At 42.8% G+C, this 27,435-nt stretch overlaps 2 protein-coding genes across 9 annotated transcripts in view; one reads left to right on the plus strand and one right to left on the minus strand.

Moving 5' to 3' along the window:
* Positions 1 to 15,475, minus strand: part of LOC113022709 (calmodulin-binding transcription activator 1) — a 55,651-nt gene extending 40,176 nt beyond the window's left edge. For all 7 annotated transcript variants that reach the window (XM_080301364.1, XM_080301363.1, XM_026168410.2 and 4 more), the window contains exons 1-3: positions 15,326 to 15,475; positions 12,794 to 12,889; positions 7,670 to 7,773 (exon numbers count right to left, since the gene is read on the minus strand). In XM_080301364.1, the coding sequence (XP_080157490.1) occupies positions 7,670 to 7,773; positions 12,794 to 12,889; positions 15,326 to 15,350 (225 nt within the window). In that variant the 5' untranslated portion in view covers positions 15,351 to 15,475. The remainder of the gene's footprint in view (positions 1 to 7,669; positions 7,774 to 12,793; positions 12,890 to 15,325) is intronic.
* A 3,493-nt stretch (positions 15,476 to 18,968) lies between these two features.
* LOC113022711 (dnaJ homolog subfamily C member 11) lies at positions 18,969 to 27,418 on the plus strand. Of its 2 annotated transcripts, none has more exons than XM_026168413.2 (16): positions 18,969 to 19,371; positions 20,007 to 20,136; positions 20,231 to 20,304; positions 20,384 to 20,485; positions 20,609 to 20,737; positions 20,832 to 20,954; positions 21,422 to 21,495; positions 21,592 to 21,781; positions 21,918 to 22,003; positions 22,406 to 22,522; positions 22,620 to 22,775; positions 23,147 to 23,216; positions 23,425 to 23,482; positions 23,707 to 23,849; positions 23,933 to 24,062; positions 24,170 to 27,418. In XM_026168413.2, exons 1-16 carry the CDS (start codon positions 19,297 to 19,299, stop codon positions 24,193 to 24,195), a joined length of 1,683 nt encoding a protein of 560 aa, XP_026024198.1. In that variant the 5' UTR covers positions 18,969 to 19,296; the 3' UTR covers positions 24,196 to 27,418. The 2 variants fall into 2 exon arrangements, with proteins under 2 accessions (XP_026024198.1, XP_026024199.1); XM_026168414.2 differs by lacking the exon at positions 18,969 to 19,371 and adding an exon at positions 19,450 to 19,578.
* The last annotated feature ends 17 nt before the right edge of the window (positions 27,419 to 27,435 follow it).

The raw sequence follows: 27,435 nt of genomic DNA on the forward strand, positions 1-27,435 counted from the left end.
AAGCAGCTGAGCAGCATTGTTGCAGAATCTAATAAGTCTCTAAAATGTTTATACAAATCTTTTCCCAACACAAACCAAAACAGTTTATAGGACTCTGCAGGGAGTCCATCGATTTCTGATGCTCAGCCACATGTAAGCTGCTGGACGGCAGTAGACAACTTGTCAAAAGAAAGGGGTGTCTCAGTCGAAGTTTTCTGTCTGTATCTAGTGTTGGCAGTCCTTCCATTACCATATCCATGCATCTAGGATCACAACTGTCATCAAAAAGTTCACTAGATTAGCTGCTGTGGTCCTGTCAGGAAGCTTCAGGTGTCATCAAATTATGATACCTAACTTCTGTTTTCTAATTTAAAAAAGCTTGTTGTTGGCACATTAATGGAAGATATTCCATTTCTGACTGAAGTCCCCTTTTTTTTGCTCTTGCTTTACTCCCAAGTTTTGCTGTAGCTCTGCTTCCCGATTAATGAATGTATCCTCAGATAATCAAATTTGGCTTTCTAATACCTGTAAATAGGCGGTTTTGCTGACAAAAGGTTCCAGTTTGAGTTTTCCCCAATTCACACCATTGAGTTACTGATTGGAAGTGATTTTTTTTTTCTTAAACCCAAATGACTCGAAAGTGACTGACAGATGATCGTTTTTATGAATTAACTGAATATTTAAATGCCAATAATGAAAATGATGAATAATGAAACTACCCTTATTCTTCTTTAGGGAAATAGTCCAAAACCACCACCCCAAAACCAATTCCACACACTCACTGGCCACCTTACACTCCATCACTCCCAGCACACAATGTAAAGAGGAAAGGAGGGACAGTTCTAACTCCAACCACAGACACCTGACCTGTAAAACCCAGTTAATCTCGTCTTCTTGTGAACTTGTGCGGGCTAAAATACCAGCATGGCTAAAACTTGCAGAATTTACCATGCACGTCCCTGTTTGCAAAAGCTTGCTGAATAATTACATTTATCAACAGGGATATTAATCTTTGAGTAGAATGGATGCAATTACTTCTTTGTGTTTCTTTACATTTTGGTTAATTTTTCCGGTCGGGTCAGCAGGACAGTATGGAAGTGGAAAATGGAAGTCACAGCAGACACAAAGTGACGCTGGGTGTAATTGGGCTATGCTTGGCTCAGAGAGAGATGGGAAGAAAGCAGGGTGGTGGGGTGGGGGTTGGGGGGATGAAGCGAGAGAGCCTGGAGGACTAATTAGTGATTATAACTTGGCGCTCTCCAAACATAAAATATTTCTCAACCCAAAAGACAGAGGAATGATTAAAAATAAAAGAATGGGAATCAAACACAAGGAGCTGTGAAACACCCCTCTGGTCCTGCGTGTGCATGTCTGCGAGTGTAGACGTATGTAGCATGCATGAGTGTGCATGTGTGAGTGTGTGTACTGGCTTCTTTGCCCCCTCATTAAACTATGCTTTACTCTGGTAAACGGCAACAGCACAGAGCTCAATGTCAACTGGAGAGGTTACAGCCATAGGCAGGCTCTGGGACACACACACACACTGACACGGATAAAGTTTCTCACCAACATGTTATCTAACAAATACTTAGGCAGCACACTCATTTTGTTTAAAAATAAAACTTTCTATAAGTTTCCAAAACCCTTATACTTCTGTCTATGTACTAACACGGCCAAAAGGAGGAAAGGAGGAGTTTGAGCCTTTCACGACCTGTGCCAGGTTGTGTTGCACTTTGGCAGTTTGCACATCAATGTCAAAAATCAAGGGCACAACTTTGGAAAGAAAATGGGGTCAAAAGGACTGTAGCTGCGCATCACCAAATCTGAAAATGAAAAAGAATAGTTTGGGCTTTTTGTTTTGAGGACTGTGCCTGTAACAGTGCCTGACAATTCAAAACAAATGACTAAGATTTGCACAAATAGTCCCTGATTTTTTTTAAAAAGGTTTGGAGTTACACATGTGTGGTATTGTGTGGGTGCAGCTGTCAGAAGAACACATTTCTCTGGAGGGGAGAGAATCAACATTAAATCATTCTGATAAGCTCCAACACTGACATGGAACGATTTCAATTATAAATAGTTTAAAAAGTTAAATAGTGACTAAACTACTACTTGTATATTTAATAGCTGCATAAATTAATTAATAACAAAGTATCAGTCAATATCACCATAATATATAATGCAAGCGTGCCAGATTTATACAAAAGGTTCAGGATAATTCCCATCAGCTGTTCCTGGATAGAAAACAAGATGACAGGCTAACAGAAAATCAGTATCTTTTTTTGTTATAGTGAATTAAACTATTTTGTATTTTACTGTCCACCCCAGTGGCTTGTATGACTGAACAGCTGGAGTACCCCCACTGGAAAAAATAAGTGTGCTAGAATGGATCTGCTGGGATTGGCTCCAGAGCCACCTCTACCAGGAATTGGATAAATGGAAGAAATTGATAGATGGAATAATGGATGGATGATTGTTTTTGTTTTTTTGTTGCCAGACAACGATGACACTGAGGCCTGGAGATGGTTACATAACAACAAAATGGGTCAATTATTGGTTCAAAATCCTCAGAGTGGTACTCGCCTAAATGAAAAGTAAAAATGCGTACATTTACATATTTTAAATTAAAATATTTAATTAAAAAACATATTGACAAATATTTCAGCTCTACTACTATGTATGACAATTTGGGGGGAATTTATTCAGACACCCAAAGCTCCAAGTCAGAGTAACATGGAGTGAAAGAGCCCAAACCATCGAAATTGTGATGTTTAAATTGTGCATACAAAGGGGAAACTCACTGTGAAATGATGTGCTGATAGGATATATATTTCTGAACTGTAAAAGTGTTTTCAAGGATATTTCCCTACACCGCCTGTCTCCCTGGTGGGAGGTCGGTATGTGCCTGCTCATATAAGGCTAATGATGTAATAACCATGCCTCCGACTGATCCAATCAAGCTTCAGCTGAAACTATAACCTTTCAGCCACTTGGGACCGTTCTAGTTAAATAAAGACTATTGTAGCCATCTGCAGTAATTTTTATTTAGTGGAATAGGTCTGTGGGGTGGGGAGGTCAGACAGTTCAGACACAAAAAGAAGGAGCTGGGGTGGATGTGGGTTGCAAAGCAGCTTGCAGGAATAACTGAAGGGATGGTAAAGAGCTCAGGCGGCTCTGTGTAATCAACTTATCTGTTAGGACAGCTGCTGATTTTGACTATATGATCTTCCCAATTAATGCAAAATTAGTGCTTGAATATTTAATTTGGACTTTTGGATTTTACTCTAGGTTTAGCTGTAAAATTTTAGTTCTGTGTGAATTTTTTTTCCACCCACAAGAGCACTGTATGACTGCAAATCTTTATGCAAATATTCCACTATGAAAATCTGTTTTTCCTTGTACTTTTTCACACAGCATGTAACAAATTAAAATATTAGATCTACTTGGTGCTTATTCAAACATTTAAATTAATTTTATCTAACCATTCCAACACATTCACAAATATGAATGCAGGGATGAACAGCTGTAATACTCACAACACCTATTTCCCTACACCACAGTCTGAATGGAACAGAGAGGCCTGCAATAATCACTCAGGGTTTCCGTAATGGATTCATCGTCTAGTAACTGACAACTGCCAATCTCCCCCAAGTGTAACTTGTTTTTCAGACATTCCTGCCTGATGTTTTAGCCACATTGGAAAAACAGGAAATATCTCCACAAACAGCGGAGTGCTGTGTATGTGCATATTTAATCCAATGTATCTGTTTAATGGCTCACAAACAACAGTAATGGCATTAATAATAAATTAAACATGCACACGTACTCACACACCAGCAACCCAAGCTTTGTTTGGTCTAGAAATTGTAGCTCCCATAAGCTGAGACACTACAGCACGCACGTGTGAGTGGGTTACTGACAGTTTTCCCTGAGATGTCTGCTCTTTACCTATTATTATTGTTGTTGCTATTATTTTTTTTAATTATCATGTCTGGTTGACATGATCGGCAACTCATTGATACCACTTGCAATCCCTCTCCTATCACCTTAAGTGTGCCGCAAAATCATGAATGGTGCACATGCATCATCAATCATATAATTAACACAAATATAAATGCGTGCACACACACACACACACACACACACACACACACACACACACACATACACACGCACACATTCACACACTCATGCACAATCGGTTACCATGAGAACAACTATGCACAAAAAGAGATACACACCCACACACAGGAGGCAGATGATGGTGTGGAACATATATGATTTTTGATCCACTTCTTATCACGTTATTGTCATGCAGCAACACAACCAGACAACGGGCGTGTGAGCGCCGGTAATGAGCCTCTCATCACACCACACAGCTACGTACACATCTCTGCACGATGAGAACAGCGCATTACGGCAAAAACACTGCCTGTTTCAGAGCATTTTGTTTCATATCATTAAGGACAAAATAGTACCGCTCTCACATTTGCTTTTTCCCCCCACTCGTACAGTCGAGCGACATGTGGAGCAGAGTCACATGCAGACGCGTTGTGGCACAGGCAACTGTCATCTGTGTGATGCACTGAAGTCTGTACCAACACATTTGACAGTTGCATCATTTGAATTATAGTGGGGGAGAAGCTCTGAAGTAGAAGCCTTTAAAATGCACATTAGACCACACAATGACATGCACATTTGCACAGCGTGTGTGTGCATGTCTCATATTGAACTGGAGCTTTAAAAAGAATTTTTTAACTTAGTATTCATCTCAGTCTGGCTTCTTAATATACGAGCCAGGATGTCAAGGGTCCCCACAAGAGTAATCATATCTTTTCATGAGCTTGAGTCACACGATGAAACTCTAAAGTTGGTCTTTGTCTACATTTCAAAAGTTTGATAGCCTCCTCGTGGTGGTGCTCCGAAGAATTTGCTGAAACCAAACAACGAGTAATTCCAGATGGATAGATAACACAGGCTTCACCATCAGTCTGCCCACCTGAGTGTGGTTTGTTATCTAAAACTAGTCCATAGTCTATTACCATGGACAGATACACATACACCCCCAATCTATTATTGAACAAAAGGCTCACGCCTCCGCTCAGCCCTTCAGGGAGGAATCCATCCCTCCATCCCAGAATAATTTCACACATCAGTAGATACACAAAAGAGGGAGAGAGAGCGAGAGAGAGAGAGAGGAAAGGGAAGGAAGAGAGGAAAGGACAGAGAGCAGGAGGAACGGCCTGGGTAAAAAATGTATGGGGTCACAGCTCAGTGCTTGTGGGAGACCAAGGTGTCAGGGGGAGCCATGCGTGACAAAACAGAGATCCTTTTGCGCACAGGGAAACAAACGCACATGCACACACAGCCACACACACACACACACACACACACACACACACACACACACACACACACACTTGCAAAGTGATGCACATGCCAAGAAAAAGGTGAGACTAAGGACATATCAGATGAAGACATGTAAAGATTGAATCTGACTTAATAAGAGGCATTCTCGCTCAAACGAAGTCTTAATCTCTTTATCTATCACGCTCGTTTTTCGTAGCCTCACACACACACACACACACGCACACACACACACAAACTAAGGATAATCCTGATTCTGCATGGCTTTTATAAACAGCATGTAAAAACCCAAAAGCCATTGACGATGAGGACACCCAAAGCCAATTCTTGATTTGCTTATGTACAGACATATGGAAACAAAGAATTATATAGAAACACACACAAATGGATCTACACAGTAAATAATTACACACACACATGCATACAAATATTGAAGAGATGTGCCCAAGTAAATAAAATCTCCAAATTTAACAGCTGGCTTGACAGCTGATTGGTCCAGAAACCCCGCATCTAAAAATGTTTTGCATTACAATCTATTGTGGACATTCAACAGTACACGCAGATAAAATTTCAGGACAATGCTAATTTAATATCCTATACGCTGATGACAAAAACTGGTAGATTTCTTTGAATGTCTGCAATTCAGACAGATTAAAAAAAAGTCAACAGACAGGGGAAAAAATCAATTCTTTTGTCGCAGCAGCTTCAAAATAATCAATGGCAATAATCTAGGGTTCCTTGCGCCGGATGCACAGGCTGAAATACATACATGCACTAAACGCACAGTGAGCATACACATGTCTCCCACTAAGAAAGCACTAAGCAAGAGGAGCAGCAGACACAATGGACTGTTTAAGTATGCGGAAAACTTTATGCCTGGGTGGAAGAGGAGCTTTGAAGAAATCCGCTGAGGGACAACCAACCTCCCCCTGAACTGAGCCTGCACCTCCTCATCAGAGAGGGAGAGAGAGGCATGGGGAGTGGTGTGTGTGTGGAGGGGGGGCAGTGGTACTGGGGGTGTAGAGACAGAAAGAGATGGAGAGAGAAGAGTTGGAAGGGAGACTTAGGGAGACAAGAAGGGAGTAAGGCCAGGAAAAGGGGCAGAAACAAGGTGTGCTCGTCTAATTCAGAGCATTGTCCACAATTGCTTGTGGTTGGCTGATGTGTGGAAGTCCCTAACCGGTAGCAGTCACGTTGCTCTGAAACACACCGCAAACACACACACACCGCACATGCACACTGCTTATTCATACAAACACACTGTTCAGTAGGCACCGTGCTTAACTCCCAGTATGACCTTCATTGAGATGGATTGCATGAAAAATGTAATGACTTTCCTGAGAGAAAAACCACAGGCCAAATCAGCTTTGCATTGCATAATAATGCTGGACTTGGTAATCAATAACACAAACACACATCCATAATGGAGTGCACAGTCTGCACATGGAGAAAATGTCTCAGCAGAGGCCAACCACATCACAATGGATGGAGGAAACCACCAGTGGAGGGGCTGTGCGATGCATAAACAAGGAGGTATTGACGATAAATGCCTGCAACCATTTCCACCCATCAGACACTTTTCTAAGCTAACAGCTTAAGTCTGGAAACAACATGCAACTCTGAAAAGCTTTTCGCACGCCCAAAATGTTCATCTCAGGGTTATCCTTGGCCCTAAGTAAATAGCTGTCCCGAACCTAACTTGACCCAATTTTACATTCTTGGCTAAGTTATCTATTGTTCACACAGCAAAGATGATGCTAATTTTGGCCTAGAGCAAAGCGATCTCTGCTCTTTATGAATGAATGGTAGCTGTGTTTGCTTTGGAGCCAAAAACATACAACAGTTTTATCAACTTTCTCTGGTTCCATAGCAAAAAATGTATCTTACTGACCAGACCTTCTTTGAACCTAGTAAAACGCAGCACTAGAAACAATCATATCTGTACCCTCATTCCTTGTTTTTTCAGCCTATAAGCCTTATTGTTTCAGACCTCAAATCCGCTGTTTCCTATGCCCTACCCCAGAATGGTTTTGGGTTACAAAGAAAAACAGACAGCAACATGCCAAATGGAATCTATACTCTGTCAGATTTTCGCTGTGAGTTCAGGTTGCTGATGGTTGTTTTTTGGGCTTTTTTTTTTGTTACTTCCCAGTGTCACAGTTTTAGGATCCCATAATGAAAAGCTGCCATTGTGTTTGTTTACCTCCTCTTCATCTCTCAATGTGACATTAGTTAGAGATGAGTCACCAGCCAGGAAAAAAACAAAAACACTGTTCATCTTTCTGTCACAGATATTTCCCTCTTGAGTGTGTCTCATTCTCACCTCGTTGGTGTTCCAGCGATGGCGCTCCTTGGGCAGAGAGGAACATTTGGGTAGACACTCTAGCAGCTTCTTAGGAAGGTAAATCTTCAACTGGCCGGGCTCATCTGAGGTAGGGAAGAAAAAAAAGAAGAAGATTAAACAGGATAAATGACAGACGAGTAGAAAGAGAGGACTAATTGCACATTAGACACAAAGACACCTTGAGCAGAATAGCAGAATTCTTGGATATGGCAAAGGAAAATTATGAGTTAAAATTATAAGTACAATTTTAAAGGTTTGATGTGAGAGATGTGTTCTGTCCATCTTGTACTTGAGTGGGATATTTGAGATTTATCAGGAATATTTTTGGCATAGCAGTGGAAAGAGATGTCTGCAAGGAAGTCTGAATGAGAAACCGATGAAGTTGGGTTTAATATTTCCACATCATCTTTATGTCACTGGGCCTTAATATAGCTTATTATCTATGTGTGATTCAAAGTGCTACACATGAAAAGGAGAACAGAAGTCCTCCAGTCGAGGTAATCAAGTTAACAATAGCTAAGCTTGCAGAGGGAGTGGCGGCTGGGTTACTTTTGGACCGCAAGTGAAGATGCACCTGGGGCCCACCCACAAACAGATTTAGATAAAGAAGAATCCATTATCATACATTATCAGTGCATTTGGGGTTGATAACAATCACAGCTAATCACAGGGGCATTACTTATCCCCATTAAAAGCAATGCTTTTCCCACAGTGTTACACACACAGTTTGGTAATGAAGTGGAGAACCCAGAATAGCTCTCCCTGTGATTTAACTAATATTCTTGTACAGGAGGCAGAGTGACGCGCGAGTAAGCAGGATCAGACCATGTACATACACATAGGGTAATGCGTCTATGTTAATCTGTTCAATAGAAATCTCCGTATTTCTAGTGTTACTAAACACTAGATAAACAAAATGCCCACTATTGAAATTTAGACCTTATTTTACTATAGTGCACATAATCTCTGTCTGTCTGTCTGCAAACTCCTACAGTCAGGACAGGAGCAATCACACTTGACACATATAGGTCCCTGAAGGGTTCACTAACCAACAGCTAGTCATTACAATAAAACCACTGTATTATTTTAATTTCACAATAAATTCTACCTTATCAATATTGAATATATTCATTACTAATATCCCCAAATTGTGACAGTATCAATAAACTGAAACAGTAAGTTTTGAAGTCAAGTTTACTATACTCTGTGATTGTATGAACTGGGATATACTAGTTAAAAGGTGCCAAAATTGATTTTTATTAAAATGCTAGCCAGATTTCTTCGCCTCTGGTTACAACCTCTTTGAGAAAATGTGTAAAAACTCTCGACAAAAAAAACATTGCAGGTTAATTTTGTTGTGTGTTTATTTATTCATCATCCACCACCCTTACATGAGTGAAAATTCAGAAATACAAGCTTCTAAACCCAAGTGCCTTTTTAAAAGGAATTATGGATGCTACCTTCTTTGCTGATTGGCGGATGGCAGTCAACGAGGTGAATATCAGGCTATATTTGTGTTAGGCTGATGAATCTTTACTGAATTCAAAATAGACACTGTAGTTTATTTTGAGTCAGTCCCACATACATTGTTTTTCTGAGCAAAAATAGCCTCCAAATGTTCACTGTTTTCTCCTGACTAATGTTTTCTAAAAACTACAGGGCCAAGCTTTTTTTTTTTAGAAAATTGCTCTGCTTTTTTTTTTTTTACATAACAATATAATTGTGGCTCGTTTTCAAACATTTACGTAATTAGCAGAGGAACCAAAGGGCTGAGAGCCACAGACAGTTATACCTTATGCAGTATACAGTATAATTAATGTTGTGGAGGGCGCTATATGAGATCGCCACGGCAGAAATATAGTCATACTTGACAGCAAAGCTGATTGTTGGTGTTGAATTACCAGTGAAACTACCCCTACTGTGCTTCTCTTCCTACTGCTGTGCGCGGAGAATCACCAAAATACCGAATAGGTGCAGGGAAGGTAAAAAAATAAATAAATAAATAAAATAAAATCCACCAAGTCTCAGCCTCAGGAAAATACCACCTCACCAGTGTGTCCACACAAAGACAGACCCCCTGTTATGTGTTTGTGAGTGTGTTCCCAACGGGTGTGCTTCTCAGAAGTCAAAGCGAGCAAGCACTCAAAGGTTATTGATAAGCATTTGAGTAGAGGGCGTCCATTCATGACTCCCCTGGGAAGATAGGAATTATACTCTACCTGAGGGAAGATGACAGAGCAAGAGAAAAAAGACAGATAGGTAAGGTGGGAGGGTCAGCATGGGAGACAGAGAGAGGCAAGATGACAAGGAGCCAGAAAGATGCTGTTAATGAAGAAAAAAAAAGAAATTTGGGAGACTGGAACAAACTAACACAAAGATGCAAAGAAGAAGAAGAATTGCTGTAGCAGGACAGGGGAAGGGGCTATATGTGTGTGTGTGAGTGTGTGTGTGAGTGTAAGTAGCTATCTGAGCATGTGTGTGTGTGTGTTTGTGTCAGTAGGAAGTGTGTTCAGGCACGTATGCTCCCCCTAATCAATTATGCATTTATTAATAGAAGGCCTGAGAAGACAGAATTTCAAACAGCTGAACTGTGCAGCAGCTTAGTTAAACAGCTGAATGGTGCAGCTTAGTTAAAGCCTAATTTCTTTTTTAGCAGCACTCCAGCCTCTCTGCTATGAATGCCAATCAGCGTTTAGACCCCACCCCTCCTGGCTATAACCCCCTCCCTTCCTCTGCTGTTCTGAAGAATTCTCATCAGAGCCTCGCCTTTGAAATGTACCAGAACCACCACATCAAACAAGCCCGTTGCACATGCGCAGGCACGCATACACACACAAACACGCACGCATGCATACACATATGCATGCTCATACATACAAACAGACACATACAGCAGTGCCTGCTGATCAAAGAACACACATCACAGTATTTGTCCCAGAGTGACTTCTTCTTTTTTTTTTTAAACGAGTGACCTTGGTGCCCAAACCCCTTTCAAAGCACACCTTCATGGACACAACCATCATCTTAACCTGTCCTCGCATTTACTCTGCTAACGAGGAACGGAGGACCAACTTTGCAGATTTGTTGAAAGCTGATGAGCTTTTACACCCCAAAGAGTTGTATCTTGTATTTCTAACAATCCTGAACTAGAGAATGCGTCCCTGTTTTGAAAAGATTCAGCCTCAGTGCTGTTGCAATCGTCCTTTCCATCTGCTCCAAATGACTCTCGGTGGAGCCATACTATTGTGTGACATGGGGTAAAAACTTGTCTTTTGTTTTCTGGCTACCCAGGAAAATGAAGCATCCTGGGACCCAAGGAATGCACATCTAAATATGAAAATCCGACGCTGTTCGCCTTTACATTTGTATTTAAAATCATAAAACACTTTCAATACCTGCATTGCTTCGTGCGAGTCCCTCAGCAGCACGCCACAAATTCTGGGTGTACACAGATCACTCACTCACTTGCTAATCTAGTAAAAACGAGTCCAAAAGAGTGACAATGCCTGAATGCTAATGTGAAACTGATGGCTCATTAAGTCATATAGAGGTATGTGAGCTAAAGACCGAAAATGTTCGACCAAAGTGAAACATTGCTTTGGGTACACTATCAAATGCCACCATTTAGACTGGAATCACACAGAAGAGCGGCCTCCGACTGATGAATATTTTACCTCATAAAACTGTCATCTCCATATTTAACACAGAAACAAGCCAATGCCCTTGTGAGATGGCTGTCAGTTAATTATAAAACTCTCCTCAGTAAAGAGAGAGAAAAACGCTCCAAATGCAACTCTTAACTCTCCCCCTACTGATATTAGGAGGCGTCAGGGGAAATTTTCACATTTTCCCCCTTTTCGGGATGAAATTAATGTGACAGAAAGAAAGGCTCATTGCACAGCAGCTAGATAGAGGGATGGCAGGGAGGAGGGTGAGAGGAGGGCAGCAGGGAGAGCCAGGGCACGGAGAAGATGGTTTGGGGGGTGGGGGTGGCATGGGATGAGTGAGAGTGCAGGAAGAGGGGAGGAGAGACGAGAAAAAGAGGGAGAGCAGGGGGCGGAGGGGGGGGAGATAGAGAGATGGGCGTGCATGCTAATTTTATCATTCTGCTGATAAACTTTTCCTCCAGTAATCCTCCAGCTGGGACGTGAGAACAGATAGGAGACAGGGATAGGCTCGGGAAGCCTTGGTTTTTATTAAACAGTCATCAGAAATAGAACCCTCTATTCTATTCTATTCTATTCAGTCCAGCTTTCATTCCCTGTTCAGCATGGTCTGGTGCAGAAATGAATAAGGGGTTGAAGTAAGGGGTGGACAGGGTTGTTGTTGGGGTGGGTGGTGTTTAAATATACCCCCCAACACCACCACCACAACCACCACACTCCTAACCCCCTCCACTGCTAGCCATCACTTCACTAAATGTCCGTCTGCTCCTCCTCGCATCTGTTTATTTTCCTCCAATTTGTCCCTCTAACACACATGCACACAGAGGCACACACATGCATTTGCTCCATGTCCTCTGGAATCAATAGCCAATCAAAGCAATCATTGCCTTTATAGTCTGTCTAACAGACAAAAGCAATCGCACACATGCTTGCTACACACTCACACACATCCGCGGCCATGCACCGACCCCAGATTACACACTCCATCTCACTTCTAGTTTAACAAGGCCCATTGAGGATTATAGATACATAATGCCATGTGTACAGATTAGGTGTGACAATAAACTACTGACAGCCAAAGTAAGCCCTGCCTTCTGTATGGCTATGTGCAGGAGTGTGTGCGTGTGCCCACTAATACTGTACTGGCATGCATGAATAAACATGATGTGTAACAGGGCTGAATTGGAATGACGTCTCAGCAGAGAGAAATAGAGATAGTGTGTGTATGTGTGTTTGTGCGTATGCGTAAGAGTGATCAGTTACAGAGCAGATGAGGAGGAGACCTCAGTTCCCGCATCGCATCATTCTGCCAGAAGGCTTTTATGCTTGCTCCCAGAGTCACCCTGTGCTACAGACAAATGTGCGGGTGGCACTTAAACACCCTCACAGACAGACATGCACACACAAACTGCGCCAAGAGTGTTTGTGTGACTCTTACTGTTGGCTTCAGTGTCGTCACTCTTGGGAGGGGTGTGTCCAGTGTAGCCAACAGCAATCCTGACCATTCGCTCTGGATTTCTTATCTTCTTCAGTCCTACAAAAAGAGAAAAAGAAGAAGAAGAAAAAAAAAAACAGGGACATATTTAGGAGACACTTCAGGCTTTGGTTTCCTTGGCAGTCGTACACCTCACCTCAATCTTTCTCCTCTAAAGCCCAGAAACAAAACTCCAAGTGATATGCATGTGGGCTGATCCATTTTCTGATCCACTAACTTGCATCCATCGTGTCCCCTGATCGATTGGCCACAGAAGATACACTGCCTCTGTGTGTGTGACTAACTTGTTCCCAGCTTTAGTTTCTCTTCACTCTCATCATTTCTCTGTTTCCCTGACCACTGTTGCTATGATACAAAGTAGACCAACCAGCACAGAGGGAGATGGTCTTCCAGGCTATATGGTGGATGTTGTTCTGATGCCCACTGGTGCCATCCACATCTACCAGGCAGGGGGAAGAGTGGAAGGCTGTCTCCTGCCTTCGTCGCCACAATTCATTTGGCTTTCATTCAGCAAGGCTCAGACTTTTAAATCATTATACCCAGACTACACGCAACACTGAAGGGGCAATGGATAAAACTCCAACACACTGTAAATCTGTTTGCGTGAGTAGGTAGGGTATAGTATGGGCAGGGGGGAAGGTTTAATATTTATGTGGTACACTGCCTGCTGATCTGCCCATGGGCCTTTTGTCTCATCAACAGTTCTAGTCTTTTCACGCAACGGGACTCTCAACCCACAGCCTTCCTTTCGCCTTTGGCAACACTCTGCATGCTTGCTTGCACGCATGGATGTATGTATATGCGTGCCTGACTTTAAGTGCTGTACACACGATGTACTGCAGAAATGCATGACGGTAGTTCAAGTGTTGCCAAAAATTGCCCCTTTGAGAAATCTTGCTCAGTGTTGCTCCCTAGTGGAGAGAGTGCTGAAAGCTCTCGCTGACAATTTTACTACAGCTTTGATTATTTAACCCCCCCCCCCCCCCAAAAAAAGAGTTTTCCATTAATTAATTAATTAATTTTAATTGCTAAGGAACTGTGGTGTCTGTAGCAAGGGTTCTCAAACTTTTTGAGGCGAGGGAGAAGATATTCTCAGGACTGCCTCACAAAAACTAAAAACAATTTAGATGGTTTAGGTGTAACATCACTTTTCAGAGCAAGCTGATAATGAAAGGTATGCAACAGCAAGAACTGTCTATTAGACACTGAGAGAAATGACTGGTTTCATGACAGATTGACAGGATGTGTCATAGCCATATCAGGGTTTATATTGGGCCAACACAAAGGGAGGGAGTAATGTACACAATATGCTTGTTTTGTTGGCATAAATGGTCCCCCATCTGTGTATATATATATCCACTTTTTAATGAAACAACACAATTTTATGATCTACTATAAATTAATTTGGGACACCTGAGGGGGACAGACCCCGTTTAGAGAGCCATTGATCATTTACAACACAGTCTGCTGCTAAGTTTGCTGCCCTCTTTTGTAAATTTAACCCTTCGTGGCATCAGCAGTGCTTTAAAGACACAAAACGAAAGAGGCGCTGTGAACAGAGTAACAACCAGGGGGTATTTATAAAGAAATGTCAAACACCACGAGTAAAGAACTCACAAGTTGACACAGAGATAACATTGCAACCCTTAAATAATTCATGAATGAATAAATAGTAGTCTCAATGAAATGGTGACTGTGTGTGAGAGATGATAACGACCTCAAGAGTTTACTTAAGGGAGTAAAAACACAAACAAACAACGACCACAAATGGGGGGGGGGGGGGGGGGGGGGCTGGAATCATTATGACCTAAAACTGACACACATACACACCAACCCCTCCCAAACCTATATGCAGCCAAATTCTCACCTTCAGCGCCTTAGCAACCATAAGGACACATTAACACTGAAGGGACAAAACACACACACACACACACCGAAACACACACCGATTGTGATTAAATAAATACACAGCTGGTCGAGGAGGTTGCGTGCCTGTCAGGAAAGAAATTAGCAATTCAGTGGTCTACTTTATGCTTAAAGAGAGACACGGACACACACACGCACACACACACACACAGAGCAGCATCTGAATTCCTTCAGCGTGAACCACTCTTCTCTTTTCCTCTCATCCTCCATCCCCTTAATGCTAAATGCTTAAAAAGCATTCATAAGCCAGCTACTCGAGGGGGAAACGCTGGCAAGCATCGGACGGTGAAAAACTACCGTATCCCGAATCAGCCAGAGCCCACCGACAGGACAACTCTCCTCCTGTTATTTATTTGCTTTCGGTTAACCGTGCTCCACACAGTCGCTGGTTCAGCACCAGCCTCGGTGTTTTCGGGACGGGCTAAAGGAGAGGGAAAGCCCCGCCGCTATCTCTGCCCTCCTCTATCCCTCCGTCCCTTCCTAGCCTCGCATGAAACCCGAAGAGCGGGACTCCGGCACCTTAAATAAAAACCGTTATTTCTCTCTTACCTTCCGGCTTGTTTTCGGCAGCCATTTCCCCTCCGCCGCGCGCCTCATCCCTCCTCCTCCTCCTCTTCCTCCTCCTCCTCGACTCGACCTAGTGGTAGTGGGAGGGGGGGGTGGTGATGGTGGTGGTGCCGGTGAGGGAGGTGGGGGGGAGGACCACGCGCGTGCACAACGAGGACAGCTCAAGGAGGGGGGCGGGGCTGAGAAGAAGGGGTGGGGAGGGTGAGCCTGCCGCGTTCAGCGCGGCTATTGGTCCAAACAGAGAGGACTGACAGCGGGGATCCGTGATGGTGACTCGCGGAATTCACCATCCCTCCGCTTGTTCCCCTTGACCACGCCCCCTCCTCGCCGTTCACGCGCACTCTTTCTCTCTCTCTCTCCCTCTTACCCCTCTCACGTCACTGAACGACGTCTGTATTCGAGGACACCTTGACAGCCTCCCACAGCATCATCATCATGCTCATCATCATCTTCTCTCCCTCACACACACACGCGCACACACACACACACTCGCACGCGCACAACAGGCCTACACACATATACGTTACGCGCGCACAGAAACTCTCGCTAGCGAGCGCGCGCTCATTTCTTCACACGCAAACCCAGTGGACTGTTGAGAAAATGCGATGTAAGGTCGCGTCTCGCCATAAATTATGAACCCCTCTTGAATCTAAATGAAAAGAACTGCCTGAAAGAGAGTTTTTTGACGCGCGTGGGCTGCCGGGTGCTGTCATTCGCCGTGGTGCTGAAGCTCGCGGTGCTGAAAGGACAGCTCCACACGCGCCTACACAGAGCTGCGTGCACTCACTACCTGCTTTCTTTGAGCCATGTTATTAAATGGGAGCCATGGCAGGTCAGATGAAAACTTGTGGGGTGGAAGGAAAAAAAAACATGCCCTCCTCCATACTCGTCCTCCTGCTCAGCGTGCGGGATGAAATGTCGCTGCTGATATCTTTGCGTAAAGTTTAGTTTATAACGAGCCTATCACAATATCCTCACTGACAGGCTATTTATAATTCTGCCGTTTTATGCGATGCTATCCTTTTCTAAATAGTAGGGCTTAACTGGGATCATTATGTTCTCGTTTCCAGCCCACACTGTCACTCTGTGCCTCGGGGTAGAATATCGCCTTTGCACCAAAGCCTTGTGTTTGACAGAGACAATCCTCTCCACAGACACGCTTCACGGAAAACAGAGGTTTTGAATGGTTCGTCCTCGGCTACGTGTGCTTTGCGCAGCCTCGGGGTGCAGAGACACACTAGGTACTCGAGATCAGCGGAATTCAGAGATGGTGAACGACAACGACAAACGTGTAGCGGTGTAATAAGAAAGAAAGCAAATGTTTAATGTTGCATTTATGTTATTTATGTCAGGGTGGAGCTCACTGTTCATACCAACACAGTATGGCACTTTCTATTCAGCCAAAGATGAGATTACTTTTTAACCAAAAATATATAGTACTTCAAGAGTACTGGATACATGAGTAATCACTGGCACTTGTCCAGTGTTATGGTGAAGAACAGGGGTGTCAAACATATGGCCTGGGGCCTGGAAGCGGCCCACTAGAGGGTCCAATTGGCCCACTGGATGACTTTGCAAAGTGTGATCAAGTCATTATTAACTCAATGTGTTTTTTTCTTTCATGAGAGATTTATATTGTTCCTGGTGTGATGCCAGCGTTATTATACAAGAGTGAAAATGTACAGAAAATAACAAATGTTAGATCCCGGTAGGTTGTTTGGATCATAAAGACATAAAACACTCACAAAAAACTTTTATTTCCCCACAAAAACTCCACATGTGGAGGTTTTGTGAGTTTATAGCCTCACTATGATCTTTAAATTGTAATGCACATGCAATGACGGTGTAATGACCATGTCAGACGTACTTTTCTTAAGAAATTTCAGACTTTTCACCTTTTTTGTAAAGCAATGGCTGGTTAAATGCAACTTTTAGAAAGAAATGTTTTCAAAGTGTTTTGTAGAGAAATTAACTGGGGTGTTTGTTTTTTCATATGTTATTATGCAAAGGTTTTGGTAGTCCCAGCCTACTTAAGATCAAACTGGGCTGACATGAAGTAAAATGAATTTGTCAGCCCTGGTTTAGAGAGTGAATCACATGATGGTCTTAGGTTTTTTTCATGTAATATCACCTGTTTCATGTTAATATATACTCACTTATTAACATGAGCTAATCCAGGGGGTAAATGTTTTATATATGTTTTAATTGGTGTGTGGAAGTGTATACGCACTTCTATAAATGAGATGAGAAATAGGTTATCCCATATTTGGGAAATTCTTTCATTGCAACAGTTGAAATTCACAGGGCAAGAGGCGGGGTACAGCCAGAACAGGTAGCCAGTCTGTTACATGGCCAGTTGATCAATAATAATAATAATAATAATGATGATAATAATAATAATAATAATAATAATAATAATAATAATAATAATAATAATAATAATAATAATGTGTGGTCTTTCTGGAAGCTGAATAATTCGGTTAAGGATGTTGCTAGTGAGTGGTGCAGAGGGTGGTTAAGGTTTTTCTGTGATTTTAGCTTCAAAAATATTCCGGGTTGCAGACAATAACAGAGCCAGCTTTCCTAAACAATTATACAGTCTATCCGTGTCACCAGCTCTGATGCTTCTCATCCCGCAGCAGCACGCTGTGCTCACCACAACTGAGTGAGAAAAAACTCCAAGATTTTGCTGCACACATTGAAGGATCTCAGCTTCCTTAGCAAAACAGAGCCTGAACAGTCTGTGTTGACTTTCCATTTGAGCTTTTTGTCAATGCAGGTGCCCAGGTACTTGTACTCCTCCACATTAACATCCTGTCCCACACGGGTCGTGTAACTGTCTGTTTCCTTCTTAAATTGATCACCATCTCTCTTCTGAGCTATTAACATTCAGAAACAGAGGATTCCTGTTAGACCACTCTACAAAACCGTCCACTAGCGCTCTGCAAACCTCGTCCTGCCCATCACTAATACATCCAACCACTGCAGAACTGTCAGAGTATTTCTGTAGGTGGCATGACCTGGAGTTGTGCTGAGAGTCTGAGGTGTACAAGGTGAACAGGAATGAAGACAGCACTGTCCCCTGTGGAGCTCCTGTACCGCATATCACCTGATCTCAAAGAGCACTGCACATTTTCACATACTGCAGCTGGTCTTTTTGGTTGTCAGTAATTCATGAGTTGTTGAATGTGTGCATTTACTGACATTTCCTGTAGTTTCTTTCTCAGCAGCAGCGGCTGAATCATGTTATATGCACTATGGAAATCAAAGAGGGTGATCTTCACCATGTCGCTCTCTGTAGTATGTAGATGACTGCAGATTTAATCTGTATTCAAACTGCAGAGGGTCAAGAGATGTCTTCACCCATGTCTTAGTTGGCAACTAGCCTGTAGTCATTGAGCTCTGAGGGTATCAACAGTGATTTGGTTGTAAAATCTGATTCTGGTCTTTTATCTAAGGATAAATGTAGTGGAGTACATAGTACTCAGTTCTCCTTCTAAATATAGTGTAGAAATATAAGGCTGCAAAATGAAATGTCCAAGGAAAGGAAGTAGTAGACTCAAAGAGGCTATTATTAGCGATGCACAGATTGTGAAATGTTTAAATTACTAGAAGGCCAAGAACCAATGCCAGTAACAAGATTTTATTTACTTATTTGTTTATTTATTTATTATTTCTTCCACTGTACTTCTTTTTAGATAGTACATAATTTGTTAAACACCCCGAAATCTGTCATAGCCAATCACAGGTGAGTGTTTGGCGCACATTCAAATTGAAGGATGACAAAAAAAAGTCATAAACTGACAACATACATTTTATAAAAAGCCCTTTTCTCCTTGTATGTATACAGCCAGCAGAGGACGACAGAAAGACAGCGGCTCCTCCTGTGACTGACCAATGAGCTCCCAGAACACTGAACGAGTGGGCGGGACCGAACCGGACCAAACGCAAACATGGCGGCTCCCTTAGATGATGATATTGAGTCTAACAATCAGGACTTCTATTCACTGCTCAACGTTAGGAAAGAGGTAAGGTTAGCTTCGTGTTTATCAGTGATGTCCGACGTCAGCGGACTTTTTGCTGTGACCTCTGTGTTGGGTTTTAATGAGAAAGCCTTCTGCAGCCCGTGTGCTCTCATCCTCCAACCGAATAACGCTTCTCTCAGTCGGCACCATCGTCGTTAGAGGTTGAGACCGGTCGAACACCGGCAGGCTGTCTATCTACTTTACATGGAAGTAGGCGCTGGCAGAAATGCTACGATCGTCTTGAAGAACATCCTCTGAAATCTGAGTTTTCCTAAAAACTGGGGCGAATATGAGCTGTGTGGATTGTAGTTGCTCATCTAAGTAACATTAGATAGCATTAGGTACACAGGGGCAGACTCCTTAGCTTAACGCGTAGTGCATTATTACGCTTTTTGTTAATGGCTTTTTAATGTAAACGCCTGCTGACTGTTTTTCACTCTTGAATTTGGACGCACTAATGCAGCAGTGGTGTTTCAGCTCTCAATTAACTGATTAGTCAGTTAATTGATTGAACAGACATTAATTCAGGAGGCTGTGGCAATTATTTTCAGGCAAAAATACCCAACAGTTGCTGTTTTAATCAGTTTAATTAGTCAGCCATTCTCAGGGGGTGACTCTTGTCCTGTCTCCTGCCACAGGCCACAGCTGAGGAGCTAAAGGCATCATATCGGAGGCTATGTATGCTCTACCATCCAGACAAACACAGAGACCCAGAGCTGAAAAGACAAGCTGAGCAACTTTTCAACCAGGTTCACCAAGCTTATGAAGGTGAGGAATCTCATAGTTGTAAGGCATTTAGTAGGTATAGTTGAACTAGTGAAATGAATTGTCTGTCTTCGGGATCTGCTTTCCCTCTGCTCAGTGCTGAGTGATGCTCATTCCAGAGCTATCTATGACATCTTTGGGAAGAAAGGGCTGGAGGTGGAAGGCTGGGAGGTATGTTTCCAAACATAATCTACTTTTCTTGCATTTGAGTGCTGTGTCTGCGTCACCTGCACTTTGTGATTCTGTGTAGGTGGTGGAGAGGAAGAGGACACCGGCAGAAATTCGAGAGGAATATGAAAGGCTACAGAGAGAGAGAGAGGAGAGGAGACTGCAGCAAAGAACAAACCCTAAGGTTTGCAGCATCATAACAGCACGAAACAGCCCTGTTTCCACGTTCATTGCATTATGTCTCCCACTCTTTTCCTTTTTTCTTAATTAATCCTGTCAATCTGTTTGTCACGGCATCATTATTCAGGGCACCATCAGCGTTGGTGTGGATGCAACGGACCTGTTTGACCGCTATGATGAAGACTTTGAAGAGATGCCAGGAGGAGGCTTTCCTCATATTGAAATCAACAAGATGCATATTTCTCAGTCTATAGAGGTACAACAAACATTCACTTAGCCATTACCGTCCACCCACGTGCTAGCCTGAGCCAAGATCACATCGGTATTCTGTGCTGTCTGTCTTTTTGCAGGCTCCTTTGACGAACTCTGACACAGCAGTGCTGTCTGGTTCGCTCTCCACGCATAATGGGAACGGAGGAGGAAACATTAACATGACCGTGCGCAGGGTTATGTCAGCCAAGGGCTGGGGGGAGGTACGCACAAGCAGACACATTTACAGAGAGAAGCACATTAACGTTTTGTTTTAATGAGTAGGAACTTGTCCATCCATCTCATTATACCTCTGAGGAAGTCTGTGTGTCTATCCAGGTGTTTGGGCACATTGTCTCAGGAATGCTTTAAAGGAATTTTTTAAAAATGTAGCACAGATGTCCACCTGGATTTGAGGAGAATCTGGGTAGAATGTGGTGGCCAATGATCAAGGTCATTGTGACCTTAAATACATGCACCTTTAAGCTGAAGTGATTGTACAGATCTTCCTTGGTTGAAGACCAAATGGAAACTTTGATGTAACTTGCACTTTAACTAGTTGGGAATCATACACCTGCAAGCTGGTAATTCTTGCAGACATGATGTATGTAATGCGTAAGGCGGTAGGTTCAGTTTTTGTAGCCTTCTACAATCTCTTCTTTCCGTGCACTTGCATCTGCATTTGTTGCAGGTGGAGTTTGGTGCGGGAGACATACTGGGACCTCTTATTGGGTTAAAGGTGTTTCGCAATGTCACACCACGGTGGTAAGACCCAACTTTTTGTCAATAATGCGTCAAACTGCAAAACTGCATTCTCCTTTCATATCTCCTTTCTGTATGATTTTTTTTTTTTCTGTTCAGTTTCATGACAGCCCAGTGCGGTTTACAGTTCTCACCTCGAGGTTTGCGACCGAGTTGTTCTCTGATGACAGCGCGGCACCTGGATCAGAACACCATGGGTTATCTTCAGTGGCGCTGGGGGCCCAACAGCGCCATGACTACCAGCCTTGTCCGAGACACCAAGAGCAGCCACTTTACTCTAGCTCTGCAGGTACATTCAAAGATAAGCATGCACACAAAGGCTGCAGCAGTACTACGTCATTACTTTTATTAATTTGATCATTTTTTTCCTTATTATTTCTATTCTTTATTGCTGTTCTCCTGGCTTTCCAACCTGCATTGTCCAGCTGGGCGTGCCACACTCCTACCTGATGATGAGCTACCAGTACAAGTTCCAGGATGAAGACCAGACCAAAGTTAAAGGATCTGTGAAGTATGTGTGTAAAAAGTGTCCTATACATGCAAAAAATAGTTTGCTGATATTGTGTTTGGGGTCATTGCCCAGTTGCATGTTTATGCTGTGTTTGGTTTTATTCAAACATACAATGAAAGTTATAGAAATATAATTTTACTTTTTCTTCTTGTTAGCATATTCAATATCATAACAATAGCTTATTCACAGAGCTAATACAGATTAAGACATGATCTGTAGTTGTTGCATTAATGGAGACATTATTTTAAAAGGTAATGTAACATTTAAAACATGCTGTTTTCTCACAACAGTGATCACCACTTATAGTAGCTCTAAAAGTCCAATTGTGGCCATGCTATTCTCTTTACTAGCTGCCTAGTTTCATTTATCTCCCTGTTCACTTTTGTATCCCCGTGTTTCTAGGACAGGCTGGTTTGGCACTGTGGTAGAATATGGAGCAGAGAGAAAGATCAGCCGACACAGTATACTGTCAGCCACTGTCAGCATTGGGGTCCCGCAGGGAGTTACACTCAAGATCAAGTACGGGCCATCTACAGTGTGGTCTCACTCTACTGTGTGTCTTTGCCTCACTGCATGATTATCTTATAAGAGTGTGCTTACATTTGGGCTTATGTAGGCTGGCACGTGCAAATCAAACATACCTGTTCCCAGTCCATCTGACTGATCAACTGCTGCCCAGCGCCGTCTTCTATGCCACTGTGGGACCTCTGCTGGTCTACATGGCCGTCCACAGGCTGATCGTTATCCCGTACACACAAGCACAGAAAGAACAGTGAGTAAATGTCCTCTGCCTCAAACAGCATCTCACATTGTCCCAGCAGAAGAAACTCTTGGTTCCAGGCTTGTTCTCAAAAACTCGTAAATAAGAAAAGATAATTTTCTATTAATCATCACCTGGTTCTCCTCTACTTTTCTGTATTTGATCTATGTTTTTTTTTTTTACACTTAATGAAAAGCATGATGGCCAAACTTTACACATCAGATAAAGGTGATCAACTCTGCTGTAGGGGGGAAAAAAGAGCAGCATTTCTATTGCGGGTGTTGTTAATACTAGAGGGATTTCTTTCATGCTTACACTGTCATCACAGACGCCTCCAATGTGAATCCCAGCGGGTGATTGTTGTCTGTCTCTGTGCCTCTCAGAGAGCTGGAGCTGCAGAGGAAGAGCTCTGCCACAGACATCGCCAAGAAGAAGCAGGAGGCAGAGTCTGCTGTGAGTACTCGCATGCTGAAACACAGTTCTGTATTGTGTGTGGGGGATAATTGATCATTGTTTCTGAGTTCAGCTCTCCTCATTATGAACTCATGACTGAATCTCGCCAGAAAAGCTCGCTACAATCCTATCCTGATTTTGCTCTCTTTCTAACCCCCCTCTCCCCTCCTGCCTTCCCTATTTTTTTTCTCCCTCGGCTCCTCTGCAGGTTCTGCTGATGCAGGAGTCTGTGAGGAGAATCATAGAAGCAGAAGAATCCAAGATGGGTGAGAGTATATACGCACACACAAAATCATTGCACAGTGTGGAAAAACTGATATTTCTTTAAGTTTGTATCCACTCAAAACTTGGTAAGAATCCATATATTTGAAACACATGTCAAAGTAGCTGTCACACTACATAATGCACTGTAACTTTAGATCCTGTCTGTCTGACTCCCATAACGTCATTGCTGTGAAGCCAATCATGATGGACGTATATTACCTTTTAGGCTTGATCATCCTGAATGCTTGGTATGGGACGTTTGTGTCAGACACCAGCCAGAAGCAGGAGAAAGCCAAAGTCATCGATGTGACCGTGCCTCTACAGTGCCTCGTCAAAGACTCCAAACTCATCCTCACTGAGGCCTCTAAGGTGCGTCAAACCAAACGAAAGTTTCTTTCCGCATCTGATGTACATCTGCATGCATTTCTTTTAAACTGTTTCTCTGTGTGCAGTCAGGGTTGCCCGGTTTCTACGACCCTTGTGTAGGCGAAGAGAAGAGTCTAAAATTACTCTACCAGTTCAGGGGTGTCTTGCACCAAGTCATCTCTGCAGACACAGAGTCGCTACGGATACCCAAGCAATGTTAGTATGCGAGACTATTAAGAGTAACATTATTTATCATAGTATTCAACAGCACAGCATCTGCTTGCATCCGTGTTCAGATTACTAGTGTGTTTTTGTCTCATCAGCTCACAGAATTGAGTCCGAGTCCTAGAGGGCAGCGCTGTCGGAGTACGGCGAGGCAAACGGACTGTGTGAACAGAAGAACCCAAGAATGGAGGGGGTCACATCGAAAATAAGCTGGCCTCTCTCCTCTGGCCTTCTTCTGTTGTGACGTTAGCAAATCCGATAGTTCCTCCACTCATGTTTTCCTGTGGGCCAGCAGAATTCAGTCAGCACTGACAAGGTGTTGCCCTTTGTGTCCCCACACCTGAGAGAGCTGCTCAAATACCTGCCTTTTGCAGGGGAGAAGACCCTACAACCCTACAGACCTACAACATAGATTTATATATGCACTACACAAGAGGGCCTGACACTCCCTAAATGATGAGCTAAAAGTGGGGGCTCTACCCCATATCATTGTAGTCTTTGTCCTATATGTGTATCACATTGATAGTTTTGATCTAATATTGGTATGGCATAGTCATTGCAATAATTCATGTAAATGTTTCTGGTCGCAGATCACGTCTCACTAACCCCGAGGCTAGCCACGACTGAGGAATGACTAAACTCGAGTTTGTTTTTTGTTTTTTTTTTAATTTCTCATCATCCGCTCAAAAAAAAATCATCCTAATTTATTTATGATTTTAGTGCCGCTATCTGCTGCTCACTGCGGTGCCGGTCGGCAGGTGTTAACTGGTGCTCTGAACTTGTATCTGTGAAGGCTGAGATGTAGAAGAAAGGGGAGGGCTTGCTCGGGGAGGGAACGCGGCAGTTGCCCTTTAATGGTAGAGTTCCAACTGAAGAGAGGGAGAGAAGCTCAAATTCCACATATTGATTTTTAATATCTATTCTAGACTGCAATTTAAAGGCAGAAATTCAGCTTGGATTTGATTTGCGTCAGTGTTTATTGATTGACTGTGTAGCTGCAGCCAAAACAGAATTTTCTATAAGGACTTTAAATACAGTGAAGGTTATAGTTTGTACTTCTCTGATGTATATCTGGAACAAATCCAGTGGTAGCAGTAAAATACTGGCATGGATTTGAAACATTTGGATTATTTTGTAATTGGTTGGATGCAAATTGGAGAAGATCAGCACTTTTGCCACATGTAGCTCATTTGCTGCTGATGTAATTTATTGAGCTTAACACGTTGGCTATGAAATCAAGCCCAGCTGCAGTCACAGATCAGATGATTCCCCCTTTACACTCCACAATTGCCATATCTGTAATAGGGCTGTGCATATGCAAGCCACTTTACAATCCACCTCTACCTTTCATGGTTTGTATTGATCTGAATTGATCATTCTTATACACTATATTGCCAAAAGTATTTGCTTGTCTGGCTTCACACACTTTTGAACAACCCGTTTTTAATCCACAGAATTTAATATGATGTCGGTCCACCCTTTGCAGCTATAACCGCTTCAACTCTTCTGGGAAGGCTTTCCACAAGGTTTAAGAGTGTGTTTATGGGAATTTGTACATTTGTGAGGTCAGACATGATGTTGGATGAAAAGGCCTGGCTCACAGTCTCCGCTCGAATTCATCCCAAGTGTTCCGTCAGGTTGAGGTCAGGACTCTGTGCAGGCCAGTCAAGTTCTTCCACACCAAACTTGCTCAACCGTGTCTTTATGGACCTTGCCCTCCCCTCCCCACACTGTTCCCACAGAGCCCTCCACCAAACTTTACACTTGGCTTGATGCAGTCAGACAAGTACTGTTTTCCTGGCAACTGCCAAACTCAGACTCGTCCAGTGGATTGCCACATATAGAAGCCTGATTCATCATTCCAGAGAACACGCCTCCACTGCTTTAGAGTCCAGTGGCAACATACTATACACCACTGCATCTGAAGGTTTGTATTGTACTTGGTGATGTAAGGTTTGGATGCAGTTGCTCTACCATGGAAACGCAATCTGTAAAGCTCTCTACACACTATTCTCTAGCTAATCTGAAGGTCGTGAAATTTGCAGATCTGTAGCGATTAACTCTGCGGAAAGTTGGCCGTCTCTGTGCACTACACACCTCAGCATCTACTGACCCTGATCTGTGATTTTTATGTAGCCTACCACTTTCTGGCCGAGTTACTGTCATTGCCAAATGCTTCCACTTTATTATAATAACAACTGACAGTACCACGCTTGAATTCACTGAGCTTCTGAGAGCGACCTGTACTTTCACAAATGTTTGTAGAAGAAGTCTGTATGCCTAGGTGCTTGATTTTATACGCCTGTGGTCATGGAAGTGATTGGAACACCTAAATTCAATGATTTGAGTGGGTCAGTGAACACTTTTGGCAATATAGTTGTCAATAATATCTACTCTATTTTGTGTCGGGGTCCTTCTGCTGCTCTCTGAGGTGGAGAGACCGTAGAACAGAGGCACATGTTTCCATTGACTCTAGAGGTTTTGGGCAACTGAACCGTAGCCTCACCAAAACCACAAAGCTATATTGTCTAAATTAGGTGTTACAGTGTTTTAGTTTGTCATATTTTAATTTAATACTATTCTCCCTGATGCTTTCATTGAAAACAAATCAGACTCACACTCATTTTAAGCGACACGCCACTCTATAGTTGCAGAGGGCTTGTATTACTATCGTTTAGATGATAAAAATAATATTTTTCTCCCTTATTCACAAAGCGTCGCCACTGCAGGTAGCACCACAAAGTTAATTTGGCAGATTTTCACACCACCTCAATTCCTCGGGGAATTCCGACACATTCCCCAAGGGATTTGTCTTCTCTTAGGACTGAACCCGGGATCTTTTGCTTGCAAGGCGAATGTGTTCTGAAGCCACTTTATGTGGTCATACATGCACTAATTCTCCTTGGCTGTTATTTGCTCCTCTTAATGGTGAGGGAAAGGCAAAATATCCTATGATACACTTAACTGTTGAGAAATTGGTAGGTGATGTAGCATAAAAGTCCCAAAGATTTTAAGATTAGTTGCACCCTGCTCCTGTTTATTTTGGTGTATTGAAAGGGAGAGCTGTTATACTGCTCTTTGGTTGGGATTACTCTTTCAGCGTCCATTTTGCACTAATTGTTTGTAGTATTTGTCTTATGTTGTTTTAAGTGTGATGTAAAGGTTTCTTGGTCAAGTCATCTGTCACCTCTGCTCTGGTGCCACCCTGAGGCCTGCAGAAAGAGTGCTCCCTGCTGTTACATTCCAACCCATCATCCAAACTGACTGGCCGTAGTATTTAAATGTTATGAATGGTTTCAGGAGCCCGTTTTTGTGTCCTGTAAAGACAATAAACATGATTAAAAGATGTTTGGCATTTGATTAC

This window comes from Astatotilapia calliptera, chromosome 5 (genome assembly GCF_964374335.1).
Source record: "Astatotilapia calliptera chromosome 5, fAstCal68.1, whole genome shotgun sequence".
Classification (NCBI taxonomy): Eukaryota; Metazoa; Chordata; class Actinopteri; order Cichliformes; family Cichlidae; genus Astatotilapia; species Astatotilapia calliptera.

Coding starts and splice junctions, on each gene's coding strand:
- LOC113022711 (XM_026168413.2), top strand. CDS start 19,297: ATGGCGGCTCCCTTAGATGATGATATTGAGTCTAACAATCAGGACTTC. Junction 21,782..21,917: donor ACTTTACTCTAGCTCTGCAG/GTACATTCAAAG, acceptor TGCATTGTCCAG/CTGGGCGTGCCACACTCCTA. Junction 23,850..23,932: donor TCCTCACTGAGGCCTCTAAG/GTGCGTCAAACC, acceptor CTCTGTGTGCAG/TCAGGGTTGCCCGGTTTCTA.